The sequence below is a fragment of the Neovison vison genome, chromosome X (genome assembly GCF_020171115.1).
Source record: "Neovison vison isolate M4711 chromosome X, ASM_NN_V1, whole genome shotgun sequence".
NCBI lineage: Eukaryota > Metazoa > Chordata > Mammalia > Carnivora > Mustelidae > Neogale > Neogale vison.
Window position 1 is genome coordinate 120319727 of NC_058105.1, and position 26174 is coordinate 120345900.

The 26174-nt window shown below is 48.3% G+C and overlaps 1 protein-coding gene across 2 annotated transcripts; it reads left to right on the forward strand.

Annotated features, from left to right (window-relative positions):
- Positions 1–99: 99 nt before the first annotated feature.
- ASB9 (ankyrin repeat and SOCS box containing 9) lies at positions 100–26174 on the forward strand. Of its 2 annotated transcripts, XM_044234481.1 has the most exons (8): positions 100–105; positions 250–458; positions 8276–8355; positions 15336–15443; positions 18856–19006; positions 21359–21493; positions 22697–22888; positions 25955–26174. In XM_044234481.1, exons 2-8 carry the CDS (start codon positions 368–370, stop codon positions 26077–26079), a joined length of 882 nt encoding a protein of 293 aa, XP_044090416.1. In that variant the 5' UTR covers positions 100–105; positions 250–367; the 3' UTR covers positions 26080–26174. The 2 variants fall into 2 exon arrangements, with proteins under 2 accessions (XP_044090416.1, XP_044090417.1); XM_044234482.1 differs by lacking the exons at positions 100–105; positions 15336–15443 and having other exon boundaries at positions 116–458.

The window sequence follows — 26174 nt, forward strand, 5'->3', positions numbered from 1 at the left end:
TTCCTCACTGATTGGTCTCAGTTTGGGAAAGGACGTGACATCAGCAGCTTTGCAGACTGGGGCTGGGGGGCCGCTGTGAGCTTTGGCCAACCTCCAGGCAGCTAGGTGGAGCATGTGTGTGTGTGTGTATGTGTGTGCGCGCGCGTGTGTGTTTGTGTGTCTGGGCGCAAAGCGCGTCTGTCTGACCACAAGTAGTGCTCAGATTACCGTGCCTGCTCTGTTCTGTGCTGTTCTCTCCCGTCTGGCCAGGACCGTGCGGTTCCGCCAGCCCCAGCACTGGAATTCCCAGGAGCAGGGGGAGCATGGAATTTGGACTCAGCTGAGCGACCAAAGTGGAGAGTGGAGCTTGCCCGGCCAGGAGAGCACCATGGATGGCGAACCACGGGGCAGGAGCAGCAAGTCCCTGAGGCCAGGGGACCTTCCTGACACGCGGCTCCTTGCGAACTCGTGGATGGGGGGTGAGTCGCCGGGCAGTGGCATCAGGGTGCTGGGGAGGCTGCATACAGTGCGTGGGGGAGGAGAGGGCGGGGTGAGGTCAGGGGCTCTGTCTGAGGTGTGTCCACAGCTTGGAAGGTCTGTATCCTTCCCATGGTTGTTCAAAAAGCTGTACACCTCTATCTGCAGAGTCCCAGAGACTGGACAAAGTCGATTGTCACAGTTCGTTCACCAGTAGAAACTTCAGCTCCAAAGAATGGAGGTATAAAGCTTACTTATAAATAGGATACTTTTACTGCCAAGTCGTTTATTAAAAGGTCTTAGGTATTTGGCATGTAGGTGGGGCTGGGCTTTAAATGACATCCGAACACTGAGTACTGATTGATTCACTTTAAAAGGAGACCTTTTTCTTTTTAACCTTTGGAGAAGCATCTTTTATGGATGCTTGTCACCTGTCACATGGTGTCTTTGCTAACTGTAGAGTCTCGTGCCTCTGGGCAACTGTCATTTTTTGGTGAGCGTTCAGCAGGTGCCTGATGACTGAAAGGATTCTGAGAAATGGGTCTAAGCATCAGAGGAGTGATAATGACATTGAGACTCATGTTATTAGCAAGGCTGCCCACAACACTTGTCCATCACAGGGGCAGTTTGCAGGGACCTAGCAGTCAGGGAGGATTTATTACTTTCCTCTGCTACAGCTACTGGAAGGTGTGGAATGGGGGGGGAACCCCCAGGAGAAATAAAATAACAAAATGCCTTCCCTCCCACTGACCCAGCCGATATGCATGTATCCAATTTTGCTCGGAAAAGGAGCAGAGCCCTCAACATTAAGCAGGATTCGGGTTCGCAAAGGCAGAACTGGATTCATCAAATTTTTGGAGCACAGACTTGGAGCAATAGAAAGCAGAGTGGCACCAAAAATGGCTTTTAAAAAAGGAATTAGATAAATATGTTTTTTTAAAAGATTTTATTTATTTATTTGACGGAGATCACAAGTAGAGAGGCAGGCAGAGAGAGAGGGGAAGCAGGCTCCCTGCTGAGCAGAGAGCCCGATGTGGGGCTCTATCCCAGGACCCTGAGATCATGACCTGAGCTGAAGGAAGAGGCTTTACCCACTGAGCCACCCAGGCGCCCCAAGAGATATGCTTTGAAAGCAGCAAATTGTATTTCCAAGTTCATATGGGAAAGTCTCAGTAATCTGGGTGATTTCCACATGGTTATTTTACACCTAGGTATGATGTTTATTTTTATTTCCACTCCAAAGTGGGGTGGCAGCCTCTTTTCACTGATTAGGGTCCTATTCTAACTCCCATTTGGGGCAGGATCCTTTGCTGGGTGGAGGTGAGCAGCTGCCCATATCCTCAAAGGTCTAGTGCTTAGAAAGTGAACACTCTGTAAGTAAAGAGTAAGGGGGCGGAGGGGCTTAGGGAGTCGACTGACGACAAGTCTGGAGAGCTGGAACTTGGTGATGGAGCTGCAAAAGGCTTGGTGGCGTTAAGCCTTCACGAGGCAGGGAGTTGAGAGCCATTGATGGTTCTGGAGTGGAGATCAGGCAGTAAGGAAGACTGTAAGCAGATGAATCTGGTCGCCGCAGTCAGGATGGAGGATGGGATCCCTGTCTCATGCAGGGAGGGTTTGGGCACATGCAGATGGCTGTACCCCCCACGCCCCCCCGACCCCGGGCTTCTGATACCCCGGTAGGCCTGGGTGAAGCCTGGGAGTCTGCATTCCTAATAATAAGCTCCCAGGTGAGGCTGATGGTGCTTGGAGAACGTGCACTCACCGTCTAAGCATGGAGCTTACATTTGGATCAAACTTGGGGAATGACATAGAGAGGGGACATGGGTGACAATTGCAAAGGAAAGCATAGTCCGTCTATGTTGCTTGACTAAGTATTGGGACTAAAAGAGGCAAGGCAGCCAAAACTGTAAAGTTTTTTTTTTCAATTTATTTATTTTCAGAAAAACATTATTCATTATTTTTTCACCACACCCAGTGTCCATGCAAGCCGTGCCCTCTATAATACCCACCACCTGGTACCCCAACCTCCCACCCCCCCGCCACTTCCAACCCCTCAGATTGTTTTTCAGAGTCCATAGTCTCTCATGGTTCACCTCCCCTTCCAATTTACCCAAATTCCCTTCTCCTCTCTAACGCCCCTTGAAGTCTAAATTAATGTCAGCCAAGGGGGCTAGGTGAGAGAGAAGCTGGGGATGGGAGCTGGCTTGGGAGCCACGCGAGGAACGGAGGACAGCGCTTCTGTTGTGAACATCAGAGTTTCAGTGCCCGTGGCCAGTGCACAGCGCGCCCACGTGGCCCAGACGGGGAGAGCAAGAGGTCAGGAAGCTGAGACCTCAGAGCCTTCTGCCAGGGCTGTGCTGAAATCCTGGGAAAGGAGAGCGAGTCCGATGGCCCAGAGCTGAGAGCCAGGCATGGAGCCCGGGGCCAGGCCTGCAGGTGAGCACGTAGGCCCAATGAGTTAGAGGAGCAGAAAGAGATTCGGATGTTGTCATTCCCCAGGAACTAAAGGAAGAGAAGTTTCCAAAGAAGCAGAAGTCACAAGGGCAGAAGACAAGGACGCCTCTGCTCCCCTCCTTCCTTGTCCCCCACCTCTCACTGGCCAGGTCCCCCTCATCTTCCACCTCCAGCCTGGCCGCTGCCACCATGAAGCCCTCCCAGGCTCTCCAATGCACCTTATCCTGAGCGGAGCCCGGCTCCCCCTGCTTTGTGCAGCCCTGCCCCTGGGGCACAACCGAATTGCCCTTGTTTATGCTTCTGAACGCCTGACCTTGGTGAGGTGTGGAAGGCGAAGTACTCCGCAGGCCGTTTCCCAACAGCCCCGAGACACTCAGCTCCGGTGAAGCGTGTCCCCGGCACCGGACCAGGGCAGGGGTTAACGAGGGCGCGGCTGCCGCTCGTCTGGGGGAGCTCAGCTGCTCCCGGTCGGACTTGCCTGCAGGCCTCTCGGCCGCCGCCTCTGAAGGAAGGGCGCAAAGCTTATGCAGATGGCAACCAGCTCTTCGGAGAGATGGGTCTAACGCTTCAGTCCTCTGCCAGCAGCAAAAAAAAAAAAAAAAAAAGAGTATCTTTCTTTTTTCTTCCTGAAAACACCTTGTTAGGGGGTGAATTGAGTCTCCCCCAGTACCTCAGAATGTGACCTTACTTGGAAATGGGGTCTGTGTAGATGTAATTAGTTAAGATGAGGCCCTACTGGCGTAGGGTGGGCCCTCATTCGATGACCGGTGTCCTCATAAGAAGAAGAGGGGAGAAAAGGGGGGGCCTTTGACAGCAGAGGCAGAGATTGGGGTAACCCATCCAACAAGCCAGAAGCCCCAGCAAAGATGGACGGCTGCCACCTGAAACTAGAAGGGGCGGAGAAGGAAGGATTCTTGCTTAGAGTCTCCGGGGAGAGCTTGGTCCTGACAACACCTTCCCGGGGGACTTCTAGCCTTCAGAACTAGGGGACAATAGATTCCTGTCGTTGTGCGCCAACTTCGGTATGGCGGCTCTGGGAAACCAACGCATACCTCCCCATAGCAACTTAGGAGAACGTGCTGGAGGAGAAACTAACCACCACCCACCCCTGCAGGTTTGTGTAGGGAAATTTCTTTCCTCACAAAATCGAGCCCACCCGGTAGAGAGTGGGCTCACATTGAAAGCGGAGACAGGCACGAACAGGCCCGGAAAGGAAGCAAGCCCGTGTGTTCATGGTGGCTTTTGAGACATCGGGGTGCCTTGGCAGGGGCAGGTTTTCCGGGGAAACCTGCCTGACCAGACAGAATGGGTGCTGCTGTGAGGTCCCTGTGGAGAGAGACAGACAGAGACCGAGAAGGAAGAGGCTGGAGAAAGAATTACAGGGGACAGATCGGACTTGCCCAAGAGCTGCCTCAGTGGGCCTTTCTGTTTCCTGTTTCTGACCACGAGGCTCTGTGTCTCTTCCTCCTCTTCTCGTTTGTCCAACCAGGGGATCCAACCAGGGGCCATCGTAATTGTGATGCAGCCCCCAGATCCTCTGTTGTGTCGGTGAACACCCCCGGGCCTCCCCTTAGCACGTCCCATAGGCCGAAGGCAGACGCTCCTGCCTTTGACCTTCCCCTTGACCTCGCACAGTGTTTCCCAGGATGGAGACAGATTTATGCCACTGTCTCAGAGCCCAGAGCTCTGTTAGCAGCTCTCCTCAGAATGTATCAATTAATGCCTTTAAAAATATCTTCTGAAATAATGGAAATTTAAAAAAAAAAATCATTCCAGAATGGCAAGAAGAATGAAACGGCGACCTTCCTAATGCATTGCAGGGTTTGCCGGAGACTCGATTTAGGAGAAAGGTGAGTTTAATGGCAGTCATCGGAGGACTGGCAGATGCCTGCCCCATTTCCACCTCGAGCCCCGCTGCTGTGTCTGAGGCTTGGCCAGTGACCCCATTTGGCATCGATTTCCTGGCAGGAAAACCAGTAGAGCCCGGCTGAGTGAGTGTTGGGGAAGAATCCCTAATGCGTACTCAGGGCCTGGCCGGTGCGCTGTGTACAGGCAAAGGCCCTTGAGTTGCAAAGGCGGTGGTGGGGTCAGTGGAAGGAGGGGATGGTGACCTTGAGTCCCATCTTCATCCAGTCTCCTACTGGGAGCATTTCCATGTTCTGGAGGCAACAGGTCCCCTTTCCTGCCCTGTCTGCTCTCTCTGGTGCTTAGCAGGAAGGCAGGCAAAGCTTCCCCCAGGGGGAATTGCACATGCTGTGGGTAGCTCATTGCCTGCTTGGGTGGGGGCTCTGGAAAACCCTGGAGAGCCCCCTCCCTGATCTTCCCAGGCAGGATCCACACAAGATGGATGTCTCAGCCATGTCTTCAGTGTTTTCAAGAGCTAAAGAGAGTGTGTGGGGACTAGTCCCTGTTGCAAATTATGGTGTTTACAACCGTGTGTGTATGTAGGCACGGAGATTCCTATCTCCTTGCTCTTGATGCTAGAAAAATGTCACCCTACCCACGGCCACGATTCTAAGTCTTTCCATAATCTCTCAGTTGTTCAAACACCTGCTGAGGCTGACATCCTCGTGGAAATTTGTGATGAATTTTGGCTTTGTCGGGACCCAAGTTTTTCTCCTGGGCGGGAGTGATAGACACATTATGATAGGCTTACCGAACCCTAGTCTAAAATGACTTTATTTTTTTAAGGTTTTATTTATTTATTTGACAGAGACACACACAGCGAGAGAGGGAAAACAAGCAGGGGAGAGGGAGAGGGAGAAGCAGGCTCCCCTCTGAGCAGAGAGCCCGAGGCGGGCCTCAATCCCAGGATCTCAGGACCATGACCTGAGCTGAAGTCAGACACTTAACAACTGCGCCTCCCAGGTGCCCCCCACAAATGACTTTAAATTAGAAAGCGAAGTTTCATACACCGCTGATGGGAATATGAAGTGGTATGACCCTTTTGGAAGAGAGTTTGGAAGTTCCACAAAAGTCTAAACATGGGGTGACCTTGTCCTAGAGCATTTCCACTCCTACGTATGAAGCCAGGAGAGCTGAAAACAGCCTCCCACGGACTTGCTCATGAATGTTCACAGCAGCGTCATTAATAACAGCCAAGAAGCAAAAACAAGCAGGTGTCCATCAGCTGACGAATGAATAAATAAAATGCGGTCTTTCTCTACAGTGGGTATTATTTGGCCGTGGAAAGGGATGAAATGCTGTTCCCTACTGTAACAAGGATGAACCCTGAGACGTGATGCTAGGTTGAAGAAGCCAGTGGCAAAGGACCACGTTCCATACGATTCCACTTACATGAACTGTACGCATAGACAGACGTGGCTGCTCAGCCCGCCAGCACGTGCACCTGGACAGTTCCCCGTGCTTCTCAGTGACACGGACTGTGTCTGCTTTGTAAATGCCGCATTCTCAAGCACGGGGACCCCACTGCAGGTAGCCTTTTTTTATTCCTCTGAGGGGAGTACACAAATCTTGATTTACCGTAAGCGCAAGGAAGAATGGTTTCAAGACGAATGAATAGAAAGCGAAGCCTGTTTTTGTCTCTAGTTGATAGTGTAATTGCATCATTTTTTATGAAACCTGAACGGAGTTACAATTTATTTTTTTATTTTTTTTAAAGATTTTATTTATTTATTTGACAGACAGAGATCACAGTAGGCAGAGAGGCAGGCAGAGAGAGGGGAAGGGAAGCAGGCCCCTGCCGAGCAGAGAGCCCGATGCAGGACTCGATCCCAGGACCCTGAGACCATGACCTGAGCTGAAGGCAGAGGCTTAACCCACTGAGCCACCCAGGCAGCCTCCAAAATCTTAATTTTTAGCTCTTCCTTTGCATCCAAGATTTTGTGCCGATTGTGTTTTGTGTTTGCTCCGACGGTATAGAAATAGCTGTCCTTTTCATTCTGATTTGGAGAGAAATCTTTCTGTAGCTACCGTCTGGAGGGTAGGCTCTAAGCACTAGAAACAGCAATTTTTTCCCGAGAGAATCAGGAACCTCGGAGAATTCTGTGAGGCCATGAAGTTTCTATTGATTGAGCATAAGGTTTGGGAGGTAAAAAAAGCTATTTCATGTAAGGTAGTCATAATGACCCCAGGAGGAGAGCGTTGGATGGACTGCGTGTCGATAGGCTCATTCGGCTTCCTCTTCCCTATAAATGCTTTATGCATCCATCCGGAATGATAGTAATCTGCTCCGTGGGACACACTTTCCTGGGTCTTGATAGCTCCCAGGTAGCAAGGTGGACCTCAGCTACTGTGTTAAGTACAAAGTATTCTAGCCTCCTCCTTTCTGGCTTTTTGGTTGATAAGGTACTAGTAAATTCCCTGGTTCCCCAGGTCTCCCTAGTTTTTAGGAGACACTGGTTCCTTACAAGGAATGCCTGCCATCAGACCATTCAGCCTTGTCACATTCTGACTTCCTGTGCTTGTTCTGGAAATCAGTCACAGCGTGAGATGAGGAAAATGTAGGTCTCTGCCTCGTTCACATTACCTCCACATTCAATCAGAGAGAGGAAAACATTTAATGTGTTGGGGTAGGGTTTATAGGGTTTCTTCCGAAGAACGTGTGTTCTTCCTCTGTGGTCGTGGAACACATTTGCTATTTGCAACAGCAGCGGTGATGGGGTGTAATTAAGACTCTGCTTAAGGGGAGGGCAGGATAATGATAGTAGCTAGTAGCTATTGACGTGTGCGTAAGTTCATTGCTGTCCTAACATGACAACGAAGGAAACTGAGGCTCAGAGCCTGTCTGGGGACCCACAGCTTCGAAGCACCCGAGGGGGTCTGAATTCAGAGCTCTCTTAACCACACTGCCATCCTGCCTTTTGGGGTAAATAATGTCCCTGTTACAAGGTCAGACTGAACTCTGCTTTGTGCTTGATACTGGGACGGGCGGTAGTCCAGAAATAGATAGCGTTCAGTTTAGCTCGGATTTTAAACCTAATGGCGTACGTAATGATGTGATCACCGCTCTTAGTACATGGCGCTGTTTGCTGAGATACTGAACTTTGAGTCCATGCAGGAAGCTAGACTGGCAACCGCAGCTTAACAACGCGAATGCTGGTGATGAGTGAAGCTCTCACTGAACTAAATGGACCATCTGCCTTTGAAAGCCATCAGCCCAGTCCACCTCTTTTGTCCTCAGGCTGGAGACTGGCTGTAGTTCTTTCTTTAGCTACCTTGACATTTCAAATAAAATGTGTACTGGGAGCATCGATGGAGGGGAGAGAGGCTGAAGGGCTCGTGGGCGTCTTGACTGACAGACTCCCATGTCTCCATCCAGGAAGAACCCTCAGGCTCTTACGGACAGCAAGAGGGGTCTCTAGCACGGTGACAGGATGTAACCCGGTCCTCCCTTTCCATGCAGATGTTGTGTCTGATTGGTCTCCTGTGCATGAAGCGGCCATCCACGGACGTCTTCTCTCTCTGAGGAACCTCATCAGCCAGGTACATGGCTTTTCGGGGAAAAAAAGACAAATATTAAGAATATCCTATCGTGGGGCGCCTGGGGGGCTCAGTGGGTTAAAGCCCCTGCCTTCGGCTCAGGTCGTGATCCCAGGGTCCTGGGATCGAGCCCCGCATCGGGCTCTCTGCTCAGCGGGGAGCCTGCTTCCTCCTCTCTCTCTCTCTGCCTGCCTCTCTGCCTACTTGTGATCTCCGTCTGTCAAATAAATAAAGAAAAATCTTTAAAACATAAAAAAAAATTAAAAAAAAAGAATATCCTATCGCTCACCACGCTGAGAAAAATCATGGTCTGATTTTTTAAGATCGAAATTTCCTCTTTGGCAAAATGAGGTGAATCCTGTCCCCTTTAACCATTTCTTTATCTGGAGGCTGGTGTAAATACTAGAATTTAGTGCAATTCTGTGCACATGATCGGTACTATTATACATGTTGGGTGCATAATAGGCAGATGAGTGTGTCCAAGTTGCCCTCGTTTTACTCGATAGATTGTATTCTTGAAAATTATCACACTAAACAGTTTTTCTCAACTGAGGCAGCTTTGCCCCTTAGGGAACATTTGACAATGTCTGGAGACAATTTTGGTTATCACAGCTGGGAGTGGGGGTGGGTAGGGGGTGCTGCTGGCGTCGAGTGGATAGAGACCAAGGATATCACTGAACATCATACGTTGCTCAGGATAGCCCTCTACCTCAGAAAACTATTCTAGCCCCAAAGGCCAGTAGCACTGAGGTTCAAAAGCCTGGATGTAAAATAAATGCTTGCAGATGTCTTTTTTAAATATGTCATCTTATCATTTCAAAGATATTTTCGGTCTTATGGAACCTCTAGCTGATAGTGGCTCTGCCCAGTCTGACATCAGTTTCTCTGCTCTATGGGTGTAATTTGCAGTACACATTAATTTGAGTTTTGCTTCTTTGAAATTATTGGGAACTTAAGCTAAGATACTTGTTAAAAAAAAAAAAGCAGCTGAAATCACCATTCAAAATCCTAATAAAAGTTTTTGTTCAGAATGTTCTGTTTTCTGAAAAGATTATAGATTTTTCCAGGTGAGAGCTATTGACTCTTTTCAAGATTTTATTTATTAATTAATTAATTTATTTTTAAAGATTTTATTTATCAGAGAGAGAGAGGAGCGAGAGCGAGCACAGGCAGACAGAATGGCAGGCAGAGGCAGAGGGAGAAGCAGGCTCCCTGCTGAGCAAGGAGCCCGATGTGGGACTCGATCCCAGGACGCTGGGATCATGACCTGAGCCGAAGGCAGCTGCTTAACCCACTGAGCCACCCAGGCGTCCCTATTGACTCTTTTCAGACCATGGACCCTTTGGCAGTCAGGCAAAGTCTATGGACCCCTTCTCGGATGAATGTTTTAAATGCATGGAGCACAGTAGTGAGAAGACCTATCAAATTAGTAAAAGAACAGGGGCGCCTGGGTGGCTCAGTGGGTTAAGCCTCTGCCTTCGGCTCAGGTCATGATCCCAGGGTCCTGGGATGGAGCCCCGCATCGGGCTCTCTGCTCTACGGGGAGCCTGCTTCCTCCTCTCTCTGCCTGTCTCCCTGCCTACTTGTGATCTCTGTCTGTCAAATAAATAAATAAAATCTTTTAAAAAAATTAGTAAAAGAACAAATGTGCCATGGTAATATAAACTGCATTAAATGAGATTTAGTGGGGATTCCTTTACCGTATTTTGTAAGTAGGTTGAGTGCGTATTTTGAGATATTTGAGATGCCTATAACAGTTGTAATACAATAAAAGTGTCTGCGATTCCTCTCAGTGATAGTCCTATGGACTGTTACTACCACTGTGGTTTGTTGTTGGATTTGTAACGGAAGGACATCAGACATTTTAGGTGGTTGTTAGTGAAAATAAATGTTTTAAATTTTAAAAATTTCCAATTTCATGGACCTATCTAGACTAAGAAATCCTCCTATAAGATAACAATTTCTAAAGAAAAATTTCGGACTACCTAAGCCACTATCTTAAGCTGTTTGGAGTAGCGCCAGCCCTATTATAAATCGAAATCGAGACAGTAACACATAACTCTAGCTAAAAGCAGTTAAGCTGCTTCTCGGATAAAATGAAACATTTACCTATTTTGATGGGAAGAAACATGATCACTGTAGCTTTTATATATCACTTATTAAATTGGACCGATATTCATTTATATTCAGTATTTATGTTTATTGCACATCAGATGGAACTATTATCTTTATCTAAGTTCTGTGACATTATTTGAGCAACTTATCTTCTTGGAACCTCAGTTTCTGCCTTCATAAAATGAATTTTGTCCTCATGCCGAAAGGCGGGAGCACAGCGGGCAAGCCCAGCCGTGCAGGAGTACTTCCGGTCTGTTCATGTCACATCTACCAACATCCTGTTGGCCAAAGCAAGTCGGAGGACCACGTCTGAAGTCAAGGATGAAGGAAATACATTTTTTCAAGTATGAGGTGATGGCAAAGGTGTGAATGTATTGCACTGCTATGGGAGAGTGAAGAATTAAGACCCAAAATTGTCTATTAGGTTACCTTGTGCGAGTCTGTGAGGATTAACTGAGGTGACATGTAAATTACCTACTCCAGTTACCGTCATCACTCATGGTATTTATTTTCTGATTACACTAATAACACTTTGGCTAATCAAAGAATAATGACAAACACAGTTGCTAAACCAAACCTATTTCAGGGAGGGAAATAAGACCAACATTCAAATGTCTGTAAAACAAAGAGAGAAGAGAAAAAAAAGAGAAAAGAAATTTGTTTTGGCCCAAGAAGGGAGAAACTAATTCCATAACTATTCTTCACCATGGCTTCACATTAAAATATCCAGGATGTTTTTAAAAAATAACAATGCCTGGGCTTCACGCCAGACAGTCTAATTATAACTAGGGCAGTCTTCATGCACTACTACTTTTTTTTTTTCAGATTTTATTTATTTATTAGAGACAGAGCGAATGGGGGGAGCGAGGGCAGGGGGAGAGGGAAACGGAGAGAGAATCTCAAGCAGATTCCCCACAGAGTCCAATTCGGGGCTCGATCCCAAGACCATGAGACTATGACCTGAGCCAAAATCAAGAGCCAGATGCTTAACCGACTGAGCCACCCAGGTGCCCCCTTGCTTTGGTAGTTTTTTAAAAGCTCCTGTAGAACCACTGCATTCAAGGATTTATTTAGATAAAAGAGAACATGATGATAGTGTAGGTGAGAGAGAAAGGCAAATGGACATGAAACAAATAGGAGGAAGAAAGAAACAAAAAGGCCAACAAGTTGGATTTCATTAAGATTAAAAACTTCTTCATCAAAAGGCAGTATTTAAAAAGCAAGGAGGCAAGCCACAGATGAGAAAATATTTGCTATGTATATTTGTACATCTGTCCATCCATCCAATGAAGGGCCCATAGTCCTTGTCTAAAATCAATACAAAAAGGATAGGTAACCCAGCAGAAAAATGAGCAAGAGACTTGGACTGGCACTTCATAAAAAGGGCTGTGCAAATGCTCAATAAAATTATCCAACTATGCTGATTAGTAATTAGGGTAATTCAGATTACAAGTAGGAGATGGTATTAGCAGCTCCTCCCTGCAGAGGGGTTAAATGTGAAAAGACAGATAGTACCAGGTTTCTTTACCTGTGTAGTGATAATATGCATGTTTTCTTCATGATAATTCACTGAAATTTACACTTAGGCTCTATGGACTTTATTGCACTTTAATAAAACTTATTTAAAAAGTAGTAGTGTTTGTTAGGTCAGCTGAAAGCAATCCTGATACTCCTTGACCACAGTGGGACCTTAATGTGGTGGTTCTGAATGTGGACTGCACGTTAGGATTGCCTTGAGCTGTCTGGGATAAGGTGGGGTTCTTAGAAAGCCTGATGCTTGACTTCAGCCTTCTTTGGTTATATGGCAAATGCTCTGGGGTTCAGCCTGGGTATCAAGCCTTTAAAAGCTCCCCAAGGGATCCAAAGGCACAGCTGAGACCGAGAACCTTAGCAATAAGGTATGGCTGAAAGCAAGTGGTGAAAACCAGCTATTCCGTTCCTTGAATAAAACTCCTTATGCAGCAGCCCCCCTCCGAAATCCTCAAAGGGCTAAGTCCCTACCAAGTGGAAATAAGGAAAGACCCCGGTGTTCTGAAACATCAGATCTTTCCGATGTGGCAGCTAATTGAAGGCAAAGTGGTAATGAATAAGAAGTGTCAGATCATGATTCCCTGCAAGTTACAGGTTGCTAAGCATGCATCGTTTCTTAGTCCTCGTAACAATCTTGTAGGGTAGATACACTGTCCCCATTTTACAAATGAGGAAACTGAGGCTTAGGGAGACAAGCCACCGGCTCGAGGTCACGCTGCGTGTTAGGTGATGGCACCGCCATTTGAACTTGGGAATCACGCTGCTTACCCTCCCTCTGAGGTCTCCATCCTAGGTATGAGACAAGATAGTGGGGCCATTCAGAGAAGTTAGGCCAGCAAGACAAGGAGCCCTTTTCAGGGAGAGTTTGCTTGTTGGCAGAGGCTGCGTTTATGTTGTGAGTTGGGTCTCTTGGTGGTTACGTCTTAGCCGGGAATTGGAGACATGCATCAGGGGCAGAGAAAGCCAAATACAGTATGTAGAGAGTATTGAGAGAAAAATGAAAGGATCTGAGGACAAATCCTTGAAACGCCTGCACTTAGGAGCTGTGAGGAGGAAAAAGGCCAGAGTTAGTGAGAGAGACAGGAAAAGGACAGTAGGAGGTCAGAGATGGAGTTCTTTCTCAGGGAGAGCTTGGTTTGCGAAGCCAGAGGAGAGATTTCACGAGCTTGGGATGAATACAGAGCCAATTCAGAGGTGGCTTTGATCTCCTTGCTACAGTAGAAGGAAATGATGTGTTTGATGAACATGTAGGAGAAGGCTGCTCATGACCTCCTTCTGCCCTGAGTATAGAGAATGACCCATCAGTTATGTACAGGACAAAGGACAGAGCAGAACCTTATTGTAGTCTTCAGGTTGGTTCATGCAGGGATGGGCATGTGGTTTGAAGCTGGGGCAGAAAGCTGCCAGGTGCTGAGCGCTGTGTCACAGTGGGCGCCCTGACATCGCCCAGCCCTGGGTCCCGTCTAAAAGAAGGTCTGAGGATGAGCCGAGATTAGGGACAATTGGTTACAGAAAGATGAAAGAGAAGCCATTGATCCATGTTTTCAAAACCTGAGAACCCACTGGGGACGGACCCTGTGTGAAGGAATGGGTTAAAAATTACCTCAAGATATTCTAGAAACCCTAGATAATTCTGACTGACGGCCATCGTTCATTTAAAGTAGTGCCGTCGCTCAACGAGGAACTGTACGCACAGTCCTACGTTGGCAAAGTGAAATTGAGGGAAAGGAACCCCTTAGTTATGAATTTTTTGTGTATTCTAGTAGTGTGAGCGGAAGCGATTGCACAAATATAGAGCATTGAGGGGGGCAAAGGATCTAAGAGCACATCTTTGAGGGGATGCCTCCAATTAAATAATAAAATAATAATGACAATAATAAAATAAAATAACAGATGCCACACTAAAGTCCATGGGCAAAACTTGTGACGGGATCTATGCAGTAACTCAGCTCTTCTTGAGTCGCTGGTCGGTAAGCATTTATTGAGTGCTCTTTGGTACAGATGGGATGTGAGGTTACAAAGGAGGGGAAGGTGTAGTCCCTTCCTTCCCTGAGAACAGCAGGGCCAGGGCTGGGGGGCAAAATACTGTAAGGGATGTCAGAACTTCTCATTTGCAAGTGAGTCACCCAGAACCCCTCCCCAGACCCACCCATAGAAAGGCTCCAGATTTAGGACCCTGTTGACTCAGGCGTATGTCCGGAAGGATTGGACCTCTTGAAATCTATGAGGTCACACCCATCAGAGTGTAAAAGCTGACAGGATCGGATGATCAGGAGGTTGACTGACTTACAAATGGTTAGGAATGATGATGGGGGAGGCAGTTCATTGGAATGATTTTAGGCAAATTTTAACTATTATGGGAAGAAAAGGTACAATCATATTACCAAGTCATTAGTTAAGTTAACCGTATTCTTACCTAATGTGTCCCAAGAAAAACAACTTTTGTTGTACCCAGTTTCCTCCTGTTGAGGATAATGTATTCCGTGATCAGGGCATCTGGGGGTGTCTCTCCTGGAGTTCTTTTGCTGCTTTGCGTGGATGGGGCTCATAATCCGTCTCTTGCAGAGAGCAACTTTTCCCCACAGTTTGACGAAACGCATGGCCTTCTGACAACTTTCTTGGCTCTCTGGACCTCGAGTACTTAGGACTTTCTGCCTCTGTCTGTGCAAGTTCACCTCATGCTTTGGCCCTAGATTAGGCATCTCTTGCTGTGTAACCAATTACCCCCAAACTCAGAAGCTTCGTGAACAGACCTGTATTAGCTCCCAGTGTCTGTGGGTCAGGAATCAAGACACAGTTCACCTGGGTCAGGGACTCCTATGAGTCTGCAGTCAAGGTGAAGGCCAGAGACGGAGACAATTCAAGGCTCGACTGGAGGTGGACCTCGGTCCTAACTCACTTCCATGGCTGTTCGCAAGTTTCGGTTCCTCCTGGTTCTTGAACTGAGGCCCTCAGCTCCTGGGTGGCTGTTGGCTGGAGACCGCTCTCTGTCCCTTGCCGTGGACCTCCTCGAGACAAAAAGCGAGCAAGTGAGAGGACGGGAGAGAGGGAGAATGAGAGAAAAGTCAGTCTAGAATGTGTGTCCCCAAGAGTCAAATGGCTGGGTCACAGGGACGCATCTCGTCAACTCTAGTGGAGACTCTCCAGCTGTTTTCCCCAGGGGCTGCACGAAGGTTCCTTGTTTACTTGACATCATTAGCAACAGCTCAGCACACTGGCAGACCGGGAGCCAAGTGAACTTAAAGAGAATTGTTGTAGGGCTGCATCGGGGTTGAATAATCGCCCCCTATAGGGCTGTGGCTTTACATCCGTTTCTCTGCTCACTTCCTCTCCTGCAGGGCTGGCCCGTGAACCTCATCACGGCCGATCGCGTGTCCCCGCTCCATGAGGCCTGTCTCGGAGGTCATCCCTCTTGCGCAAACGTTTTATTAAAGCATGGAGCTCAGGTAAGTGCGGCTCAAATCATGTCCTAGGGACCATGACAAAGGCCTGTTTCCATCCCTTTTGAGTCATTTCCGGCATTTCTGACTAGTCTGATTGGAAGGTCGAAGAGGGGTGTTTTTCAAAAGCATGACATCCATCAAGCTTCTTTGCCTTAGCGATAGAGGAGGAACCGAATTTTTAGCCAGGAAGGAACGGTTTGAGTCTACAGCCCTTTCTTTAGCAGTCACTCCTAATAAATACCCAGAAATGGATTTCTGCCTTCGTTCCCGTGGCCGGAAGGTAATGAAATATTACAGAAAACGTGGAACATTTGGCTCCGTGAGACCTGAATAATGGTTCCAAACCATGTCTACCGTTTGCTAATATTGGAAACTTGGATAAGTTACTTGGGCTCTGAGCTTTAGAGTCCATGTCTGAGAAGAGGGGGGAAGATAACAATGAAGCTGTGTGCCCTGGAGAGAGGAACGAGCTTTGTGGCACACACGGAATGTCTGCCTCAGCGGGCGACGACCAAACACTCTTCCTACCCGTTATGTCTGGCCGTGTAACAAGCCACCCTAACTTAGTGACTTGAGACAAGAGCCACTTATTTATTTATTTCTTTATTTAACATATACTGTAGGGCGCCTGGGTGGCTCAGTGGGTTAAGCCGCTGCCTTCGGCTCAGGTCATGATCTTGGGGTCCTGGGATCGAGTCCCGCATCAGGCTCTCTGCTCAGCAAGGAGCCTGCTTCCTCCTCTCTCTCTCTCTCTCTGCCTCTCTGCCTACTTGTGATTCCTCTCTGTCAAATAAATAAATAAAATCTTTAAAAAAAACCATATACTGTATTATATGTTATATAATTGCACAAGTCTGTGAATCATCAGGCTTACACATTTCCCAGCACTCACCATAGCACACACCCTCCCCAGTGTCCTTCACCCAGCCAGCCTCTCCCTACTCTCCTCCCCCTAGCAACCCTGTTTGTTTCGTGAGATTTAGAGTCTCTTATGATTTATCTCCTTCCTGATCCCATCTTGTTCCATTTTCTCCCTCCCTACTCCCCATAGCCCCTGCCCCGCTTCTCAAATTCCTCATATCAGAGAAAGCGTATGATGATTGTCTTTCTCTGATTGACTTACTTCACTCAGCATAATTGCCCTCTTGTTCCATCCATGTAACTGCAAATGGCAAGATTTCATTTCTTTTGATGGCTGCATAGTATTCCATTGCATATATAGACCACATCTTCTTTATCCACTCATCTGTTGACGGACATCTAGGTTCTTTCTGTAGTTTGGCTATTGTGGACATTGCTGCGGTAAACATTCAGGTGCATGTGCCCCTTCGGAGCTCTCCATTTGTATCTTTAGGGTAAATACCCAATAGTGCGATTGCTGGGTCATAGGGTAGCTCTATTTTCAACTTTTTGAGGAACCTCTATACTGTTATCCAGAGTGGTTACACCAGCTTGCATTCCCACCAACAGTGTAGGAGGGTTCCCCTTTTTCCGCATCCTTGCCAGCGTCTGTCATTTCCTGACTTGTTAATTTTAGCCATTCTGACTGGTGTGAGGTGGTATCTCATTGTGGTTTTGATTTGTATTTCCCTGATGCCGAATGATGTTGAGCACTTTTTCGTGTGTCTGTTGGCCATTTGGATGTCTTCTTTGCAGAAATGTCTGTTCATGTCTTCTGCCTATTTCTTGATTGGATTATTTGTTCTTTGGGTGTTGAGTTTGATAAGTTCTTTATAGATTTTGGATGCTAGCCCTTTATCTGATAGAGACAAGAGCCATTTAATTATCTCACAGTTTTTCATGTTGGCCAGATAGTTCTTCAGGTCTGGCCTGGTTCTGCTGACCTTGGCTGGACTTCCTTAGGCCTTCAAGGTTAGCTGACAAGTTCGCTGGGGCAGGCTGCTTTGTGATGATCCTGCTTTGTGGCTGGGCAGACAGGAAATCTCTATGTGGTCTCTCATCCTTTCCCAGGCAGCCTGGCCTGGTGCCCGTGGTAGCAGGCATCCCAAGAGTATCAAAAGAAGGCAAGCTCTTGGCTTGCGTCCCATTTGCTCTCGTCCCATCGAGCAAAGCAAGTCCCGTAGACAAGCCCAGATTCAAGGACTGAGAAAGGAGTCTCCGTGTTTGACGGCAAGAACTGTAATGCTGTGTCACGAAGGGACACTTCCTGGGAGGAGTGATGTGTAAGCTGAAATGCGAAGGACCTGTTGAAATCTGTCAGCCGAGTCGTGGGTTGGGGCAAGTTAAACAGCCTCTCTGTCCCTGCCAAGAAAAGGGCTTTGTCCTGAGAGCAGTAATAGAAAGCTGTAGGTGAGCGCGGTCATTCGGGTCTATACTGGGGTCACGAAAACTTACTCCACATGTGGAAACAGGGCCAGGATGAGGGAGAGGCTGAGAGGCACCGAGAGTACCATCTATAGCGAGCGACTCCCTCTCAGGGTTGTGGGGTGCTTGCGTGCCCCCGGGAGGGAGCGTCTCCTTAAACTTTGTGCCCTGCACATCTGGGCCTCACTGGTTGTCGCCTTCCTTGGAGGTGTCTTGTGAGAATGATTTCATTGTCTTCATAGTATCTTTGCTTCACAGTGTAGAAAATGTGCTTTTGACTTTGCTCTTCCCTATTTGCTTATAGCCCGAACACTGTGAAGTCAGATGTGAACTTGTACGTTTCAGTCAGATTTCCAATGTGTGAAAGACAGCGCCAAAGACTCTAGTTTTCTAGCCCTGTAGGACGTTAACCAGTCTTGTAACTGTTAGTGGCATCATTTCAGCATTTAATTGACTGACGATATAAATTCTCCTTTGAGCTAGCCTTACCATCTTACAGGTTCTCTAATTCATGAACGAGTTGAAGAAAATCTTTGGCACACCTTCACCCTGTATTTCTGTACAAGTCATGTTTTTGTTTGAAGTGGCGGGGGGGGGGTGGGAGGTTGGTGTACCAGGTGGTGGGTATTATAGAGGGCACAGCTTGCATGGAGCACTGGGTGTGGTGAAAAAATAATGAATACTGTTTTTCTGAAAATAAATAAATTGGGAAAAAAAAAAAAACCACGCAAACAACTCTAAACGGTTACTCTCGCTGCTGGAGAAGACTCTGGATTGGAGCGGGATGGGTCTGGAATGGAATGTTTAAAGCAGGGAGATTAGTTTGTAAGCCCTATAGGATTATCCTGACTAGTTTAGAAGTTCATATTCCTGGGGGCATAGAAGTGATAGAATATTCGGTAACATTCTCGGGGCCTTACATCATTCAGCTTTTCACAGCCTTGTGGATGTTTGGTATTTTTGTCCTCATTTTAGAGCAGTGGAATAGAAGGCTCAGAGACATTAGAAAGCAGCTTAAAGTAGTGGAGTTTAGATTTGAACCCAGGACAGCCCATTACCTGCCTTTAGCCTGGGGCTTTTTTTTTTCCAGGTGAATGGGGTCACCACAGACTGGCACACCCCGTTGTTTAACGCGTGTGTCAGTGGCAGCCGCGACTGTGTGAATTTGCTTCTCCAACACGGGGCCAGCCCCCATGCTGTGAGCGATCTGGCGTCCCCCATCCACGAAGCGGCTAAGAGAGGTAAATCTGCTGAGAATTTGTCGTCCACCACTCCTTCAACAGACATCTCACTGTTGTAAGAGGAGGGATAGCTTTCAGGGATCTTTCCTCTGTGTGGGGCCCTGGGACCAGAAACACGGGCCTGGCCTGGCCGGCAACGGCAAATTCTTGGCCTCCACGCCAGGCACATTAACGCGGCAACTCTGGGGTGGGGCCGGGCCATCTGTGTTTTGTTTAGCAAGCATCCCGGTGATTCTGATGTGCACAAAAAGTTTGGGAACCACCCTTTCAGAGCATCTGGAATGTGGTTTACTGCTATAGGTTCTGGAATGGGGGCTGGCCTATGGTAGACTGTCCGTCAAGATCTGTGAAATACATTGTTGGACACATGACCCCAGAAAAATCAGATTATTTTATTAATTTTTAAAAGATTTTTATTTATTTATTTGACAGAGAGCACAAACAGGGGGAGCAGCAGGCAGAGGGAGAGGGAGAAGCAGACTCCACACTAAACAGGGACCTCCCATATGGGACTCCATCCCAGGGCCCCAGGATCATGACCTGAGCTGAAGGCAGACGCTTAATGGACTGAGCCACCCAGGCGCCTCTCAAATTATTTTATAAAATAAATTCTACTCTTTTGTTTTAGGGCCTTAAAGAATATTGTCTCATGGCCACCTAGGTTTTCTTTTTTTAAAAAAATATTATATTTATTTGAGAGAGAGAGAACACAAGCAGGGGGAGACAGGCAGAGGCAGAAAGAGAAGCAGACTCCCCGCTGAGCAGAGAGCCCGATGCAGGGCTCGATCCCAGGACCCTGGGATCATGACCTGAGCTGAAGGCAGACCCTTAACCAACTGAGCCACCCAGGCGCCCTCCTGTTTTTCTAAGTTTCTAAGTTTTTCTAAGTTTCTCCTGTTGTTTTCTAAGTGAAACAAACTTTCCATTTTTATTGGAAATACAAGATGCTATATACAGCTTATTGGAAATACAAGATGCTATATACAGCTCGGGGTAATTCTCTACCACACCTGGCTTTATTGAGATTTAACTGACAAATAAAATTGTATATATTTAAGGTGTACTAACATGATGACTTGATAGGTACCTACATTATGAAAGGGTTACCAATCAAATTAATGAACCTATCCATTGTCTCACAGTGTTACCATTTTTTGTGTGTGGGGAGAACACTTAAGGTTCACTCTCCTGGCACATTTCAAGCATATGGCATTAGCGCATACAGTTACCATACTGTACGTTAGATCCCCAGAACTTCTTCAGCCGGGGTAATTCTTTTCATAAAGCCACAGTTTTCCTGATATTCTTAACTCTGGTACAAAATATACAATGGCAAGTTCTGCCTCTCCCCAGTGCCCATGACTGTCATTGTCACTATTGTGAGCCCACATGGCCGGAAGAGTTTTTAGTTCCTCAGTGGCTTTCCCAGAATGACTCCCCATGAGCCCTCCCCACAGCAGCCCTATTTGACCGAATCCATCCATATGATAATCATCTCCCAAGGCACTGACATTTCTTTGTTAAGAGACCTGTCAACTCATCATATTCCCTGGGTGCATGGAACTCAAATGATTTTGTAGAAAGAGAAACACAGGGCGCCTGGGTGGCTCAGTGGGTTAAGTGTCGGCCTTTGGCTCAGGGCATGATCCCAGGGTCCTAGGATCGAGGCCCAAGTCGGGCTCCTTACTCGGCTGGGAGCCTGCTTCTCTCTCTGCCTGCCACTCCCCCTGCTTTTGCGTGCTCTCTCCCTCAGAAATAAATAAATAAATACGATCTTAAAAAAGAGAGAGAAAAGCAAAGAAGCAGTGTTTAAAGTATGACATTCTAGACCAATCAAGAATGATTTGGCTTTCACCAAACCCCGTTTGCCAGACCAGGCCCCACTTGGATTGGATGGGGCAGGTGCTTCTCAGCCTCGCCTGTGTCCACGGTGGCCTCTTTCTTCCCGGGGCTGGCCCTTGGTAAGCTTCTGGGCTGCCTCCCCGGGCCCATGGCTCCTACTATGCCCTTTCTTCTCCGGGCCTACCTGCAGTCCTTGTTCCCCCACCCCCTCCTCACTGTCCCCTCCATTTCTGTATTCAGTCTGGTTGCAAAGCCACAGACCCTCGGAGCCGGCTGCTGGTTGCCCTCCGTGGCCCACAGACCCAAGCGGGGTTCTCCCTGGAGCTGCAGAGGGATCATGCCTTACGGTCAGCGCATCAAGTGACGGCAGTGTGTAAAGTCCTTCCCTGGGCTAAGTAGAGCAGCTTTTGGTCTGTGGCAAACATAAGCTTGCAGGAGAGAGGAAAGGTATTGTGTCCCTGGCTCAGAGAACGTGCGCTGCAACCATGTTTCTTGTGCCCTGGGCTGCAGGCCACGCGGCGTGTGTGGAGACCCTGGCGGCCCACGGGGGCGACGTGGACCATAACATCAGCCACCTGGGCACGCCGCTGTATTTGGCTTGTGAAAACCAGCAGATAGCCTGTGCCAGGAAGCTTCTGGAGTCAGGTAAAGCTAAAAGCACACGAAACAAGGAAAGAGAATGAGAAATGGAATGTCTTTTAAAAGCCATTTGTATTGTAACAGGAAAGAGTGTGGGCCGTGGAGTCGGGCAAGGTCAGGGTTCGTGGAGGCCGTGTTCTGGGGCGGGGTGGGGGGGGATAGATTTTACCCTGTTGGCACTTCCGCTCCCGCTCTCTCGCTTGCAGTGAGGGTAAGGATGGTGAGCCTATCTGCTCCCAGGGTGGCCCTCGGTGATTATCTGTTCTCCCCCCTTCCCTCTCCCTCCCCCCTCCAGCCAGTCACGTTCTGAGCCCAGCAGGACTCGCACAGCTGCTGGGGCCTGGCTCGGTCTCCCCCCTGGGAACTTCTTCTCCGGTACCTGCCCTGTTTTTAGCTCATTGTTGATCTTCTGTGTTCCTCGGAAAGGCCTATGTCGCATCATTCTTTTGCACCTCCTTGGTGTTATCCAGAACCTTCTGCAACCTTGGAACACCACTTGGTCACCCCTGTACTGACCCGAGTCCTGCTTATTCTTTAAAACTCCAGCAACCCTTCCCTTCCCTTGACTGTCCTGTGGTGCTTGTTGCCTTCTGCTCATGTGACAGTCATTGTCACGGATTAGGAGAGTCATTCTCCTTCTCTCTCCCTCTCTCCCTCCCACCATCCCCTCCTCTCTCCCTCAGCCCACCCCTTTCCCCTCATGCTCTAGGTAGATTTTAAGTTCTAGTTAGGAAAGGGCAGGGTTTCCCATTCCTCACAAAACCAAGAAGAGTGCCGGAACAATCTAGCTACTGTGTGTTGGGTGGACAGAGGTTTCCATTTTCCTAGGGGAACAACAGCTCAGGCAAAGCCACATGTCCCCACGGGTGGGATCCAGTCCATCTGGCTAGGGTGGGGATCTGTAGAGAGCGTAGGGATGGAGTTGGCTTGGGATGGTCCTAGAAGAGGAGGATTTTTCTAGAATGTAGCACACCTATAGTCAGCACTCAGAGGCATATATATATATATATATATAACCTCATATGCTACATAGCTCATGTTGTACCTTCAGTCACGTTGTCACATGGCACTTTCCCCATCATATTCAATGGAATCAAGACATCTCCCATTTTCCCAGGATTGCCAGGCCCACTGTCGAAGCGCGCTTCGAGAAGGGGGACTCTTGGGCTCAGCTCCCTGGATGACTCTCTCCTTCTTGTGACTTTGCAGGAGCCAGCGTGAACCAAGGCCGAGGTCTGGACTCCCCCCTTCACGCAGTGGCCAGGGTGTCCAGTGGCGAGCTGGCGCGGCTGCTCATGGACTTCGGAGCGGACACCCGGGCCAAGAACGCCGAAGGCAAACGCCCCTTGGAGTTGGTGCCCCCTGAGAGCCCTCTGACGCGGCTCTTCCTGCAGCGAGAAGGTGCTTCTCCTTTGCCTGAACCTAAGCCCTAATCCGTAGCAGCTCTTGCGGACTCTGGCGGGAGGCAGGTGCTGACCGAGCTCTGACTTGTGAGACTGTATGAGATCCTTCTCTGCCCTCGCCGCATGTGGGGAGCTGAGCTCATTGACTGTTCAACAAGGTATGGTCCTGGTCACTTGGTCAGGAACCACCTGTGGTTTGCAATGTTGGAGACCGGTTGTTTTGGTTGAATATTCCGTGTGAGGTACGCCAGCTTTGAAAGAATGAACACGATCTTCAGCTTTTGATACGAAAGTTTTCTAGAACATGGTTTAGAACGATGCACCAGAATTCTCTTCGGTGTTGGACAAAGCCCCCCTCAGGTGCCTTAACCGCCCTACACATGGACCAGACTACTGGGCACTTGCTTGCTGGGAGCAAGGATGCTACTCGAGATAGTGCTAGAAAGTCTTCCTTTAATGATCGACAGCAGTCTGAGGGCATTTACTGTTGCAAGTCCATCAACACCTAAGTCTTCCACAAATAAGAGCCGACACTTCTAACCCAAACAACTAAACGTGGTCATTGAGTGCTGTGCGAGGGGGTAGGGCTGTGAGGTCGGGGTGGGCTGGGGGGAGAAGCAGAGACCCCTCAGGTGGTATTCATAACTGTCCCTAGACACAGAGATCAGCCAGCTCAGGACCTGCTTTCTCACTAGAGTGTGGACTTTGTTAACTTTTTCAAGGCGGTGGGACTTTGAAGCAGGCTTCCCTGCCCGACGGGTTCTGACGGCAGGTTACAGGGTTATATTCCGCCTGCTGAGAATTAGGCCTCACCCTGGGTAGAATTGTAAAGTGGCTGCAGAATCTTCTTCCTCCTACTCTGACTGCCCAGGGTACTTGCAGCCAAAGCCCCGCCTTTGGGGCCCGCAGGTGCGGCCTGTGTGGTCCTCTCCAGGCCGCTCTTCCTGCACTGTGATGATTTGCTTTTAAAAAATTATATCTATCTATCTATCACCTATTTCTCCAGCAGGCACAGACGGCACAATGCTTGGGGCCCACGATGTTTTTAGGGCCCACAGAAATATGTTCATCTCTTTTAAAATCCGAATGAAGAAAGGGATGAAACTCAACCTGGATTAGGTTTGCCTTTATATCGACATGGTGGCAAAATATCATTTTTTTTAAACTGAGAAAGAGATCCACAAAAGCAAAAGTGCCTCATGGCCCCCTAAAGTTACAAAGTTACATGTGTGTCATGTGTATCTATCTCTACCTCTATCTACAGTCCCTCATCCCCTGCCTCAGCAAATAATCGCATTGGATTTTCAGTTTGCCTCCCCTGACTCCTCCCTTCCACTTGATGTCCCCAGGCCATTCCTGGCACCTACATTGCCTTTCATGCCTTTCATTCGCATTTTGGCGACAGTGGGGTCCATGATCCCGCTGGCTTGTAGAATGTCATTTTCTCCTCCAGAGAATTACTGCTGCTTTTGCCCCCAGGAGTCATTTTTTGGGGTTTTGGTGAGGTCACGTCTCAGCGGTCTAGAAGGCCACAGGACACGGGGCCACGCCAAGGGCAGAGAGAGCCAGACCTGCAGATTCAACCCAGCAAATTCTATCTCCGATCATCCCTGGAAAGGAGTTCTGGAGTATTCCTACCCCAGTAGCTTCAAAAAGCGTCTAAAGCAGTGTTTACTCATGGCTCACCATGAGAACGAAAGATGACCCCCAGCCCCGCATGACCGGAGCCTCCCTCACACCCGCTTTGGCTTTAAAGCATCACGAGTGTTGCTGGGGGAAAAAAAAAAAAGACATGGAGATGAAAGCAATAGGCCAATTCATAGATAAAGAATTGCTGGTTTTATAAGGAGTAGAGCCCGCTCCTGAACACTTGCAGGTGCCAGGAAGCGGCTGCAGAGCTATAGCGGGTTTTCAGCTCTAATCCTGTGGACTTAAGGCTGCGGTTGTCGTGTGTCACCCCACCTCGAGTGGACAGCAGGTAGCCAGCTGGTAGCGGTAGTTGTGCTGAGCTTGCTCAGATGTCCCGCTGTTCTGCCTCGTTGGACACTTCTCTATCCGCAGCGCCCACCGTGGTCCCCGGCCACGTGCCTAGCGCATAGGTTATAGCCCCGTCCTTTGACCTTCCTTACTGAGAGGGACTCAAGTTCAGTTTTCCCACCGGGTACTTTTTACAGCTGGTTAACATGGGCCTTGAGTCCACTGGGGAAGTTCGTTAGGAGATGCCTCGAGTCTACTAAGCAGAGTCCAGAAGGTGCCCCCGATCCTGACCCGGGGGGCCTTGGGAATGTGCTCCGAGGTCCGCGTTGACAAGACTGCATTTATTTCTGTTTGGGCCGCCCGGTTCCCGGCGTCCCTGGCCTCTATCCGCCAAGTGCCAGTAGCACCTCTCCCCCAAGTGCTGACAAGCAGAAGTGTCTCTACACTTTGCCAAGTGTCCCACCTTTTCCCTTCCACCCGACCCCCCGCTGAGAACCACTGTCCTAAAATGTGAACTGTTGGCTGGTTCCGGGCGCGAAGTCTGTGCTGGTTTACTGTTCAGCTCTGAGTTGAAGCACTGGGCTCCTCTGAATGCAGAATAAAAAACAACTGGGACTTAAGTAACATACCCTTGGGCTTCACTGATGGCTCATTAGATTTGAATATCTTAAAATGGCTTCATTATTAAAGTCTTTGTATCTAGACATGCCTTACTTTTTGGGAAGTACCTTATTTTTAAAGGTAAAATACAAGAAAGCTGTTGAACGTGAACTTTATTTTCAATATTGGGAATTTTGTGTGACTTCCTAATTCCAAAATTAGCTGCCTTAAGCCTCCATTAGTGAGATTAAGCTTTGATATTTTTTTCAGTCTGCTCTACATCAAAAGCTAATAAGCTCATTTTAGTGAGATACCAGAAAAGAGCAAACATAGCCTAAAAATGCCTCCTACTACAAAACCCTGAAAATGGTGTTAAGCAGAACCACGTTATTTCCCTATGACAGGGTTCCCTCCTGTCTGCTTTTGAGGAGAAGTAGCCTTAGATCAGTGACACCAACATGTGGCTTGTCTTGCGATCTCTCTCCAGGACCCCCCTCTTTGCTGCAGCTCTGTCGCCTTAGAATCCGGAAGTGCTTCAGGACCCAGCAGCATCACAAGATCAAGGGACTCATCCTTCCCGAGGAGCTGAAACGTTTTCTCCTTCATATGTAAACATGTCAAGGGACCAGAGTCACAAAAAACCCACCAAGATTCCGGAGTCTTGCGGCCGCTGGCGTTTTGGAATAAAATCAGGTTTATAGAGCTTG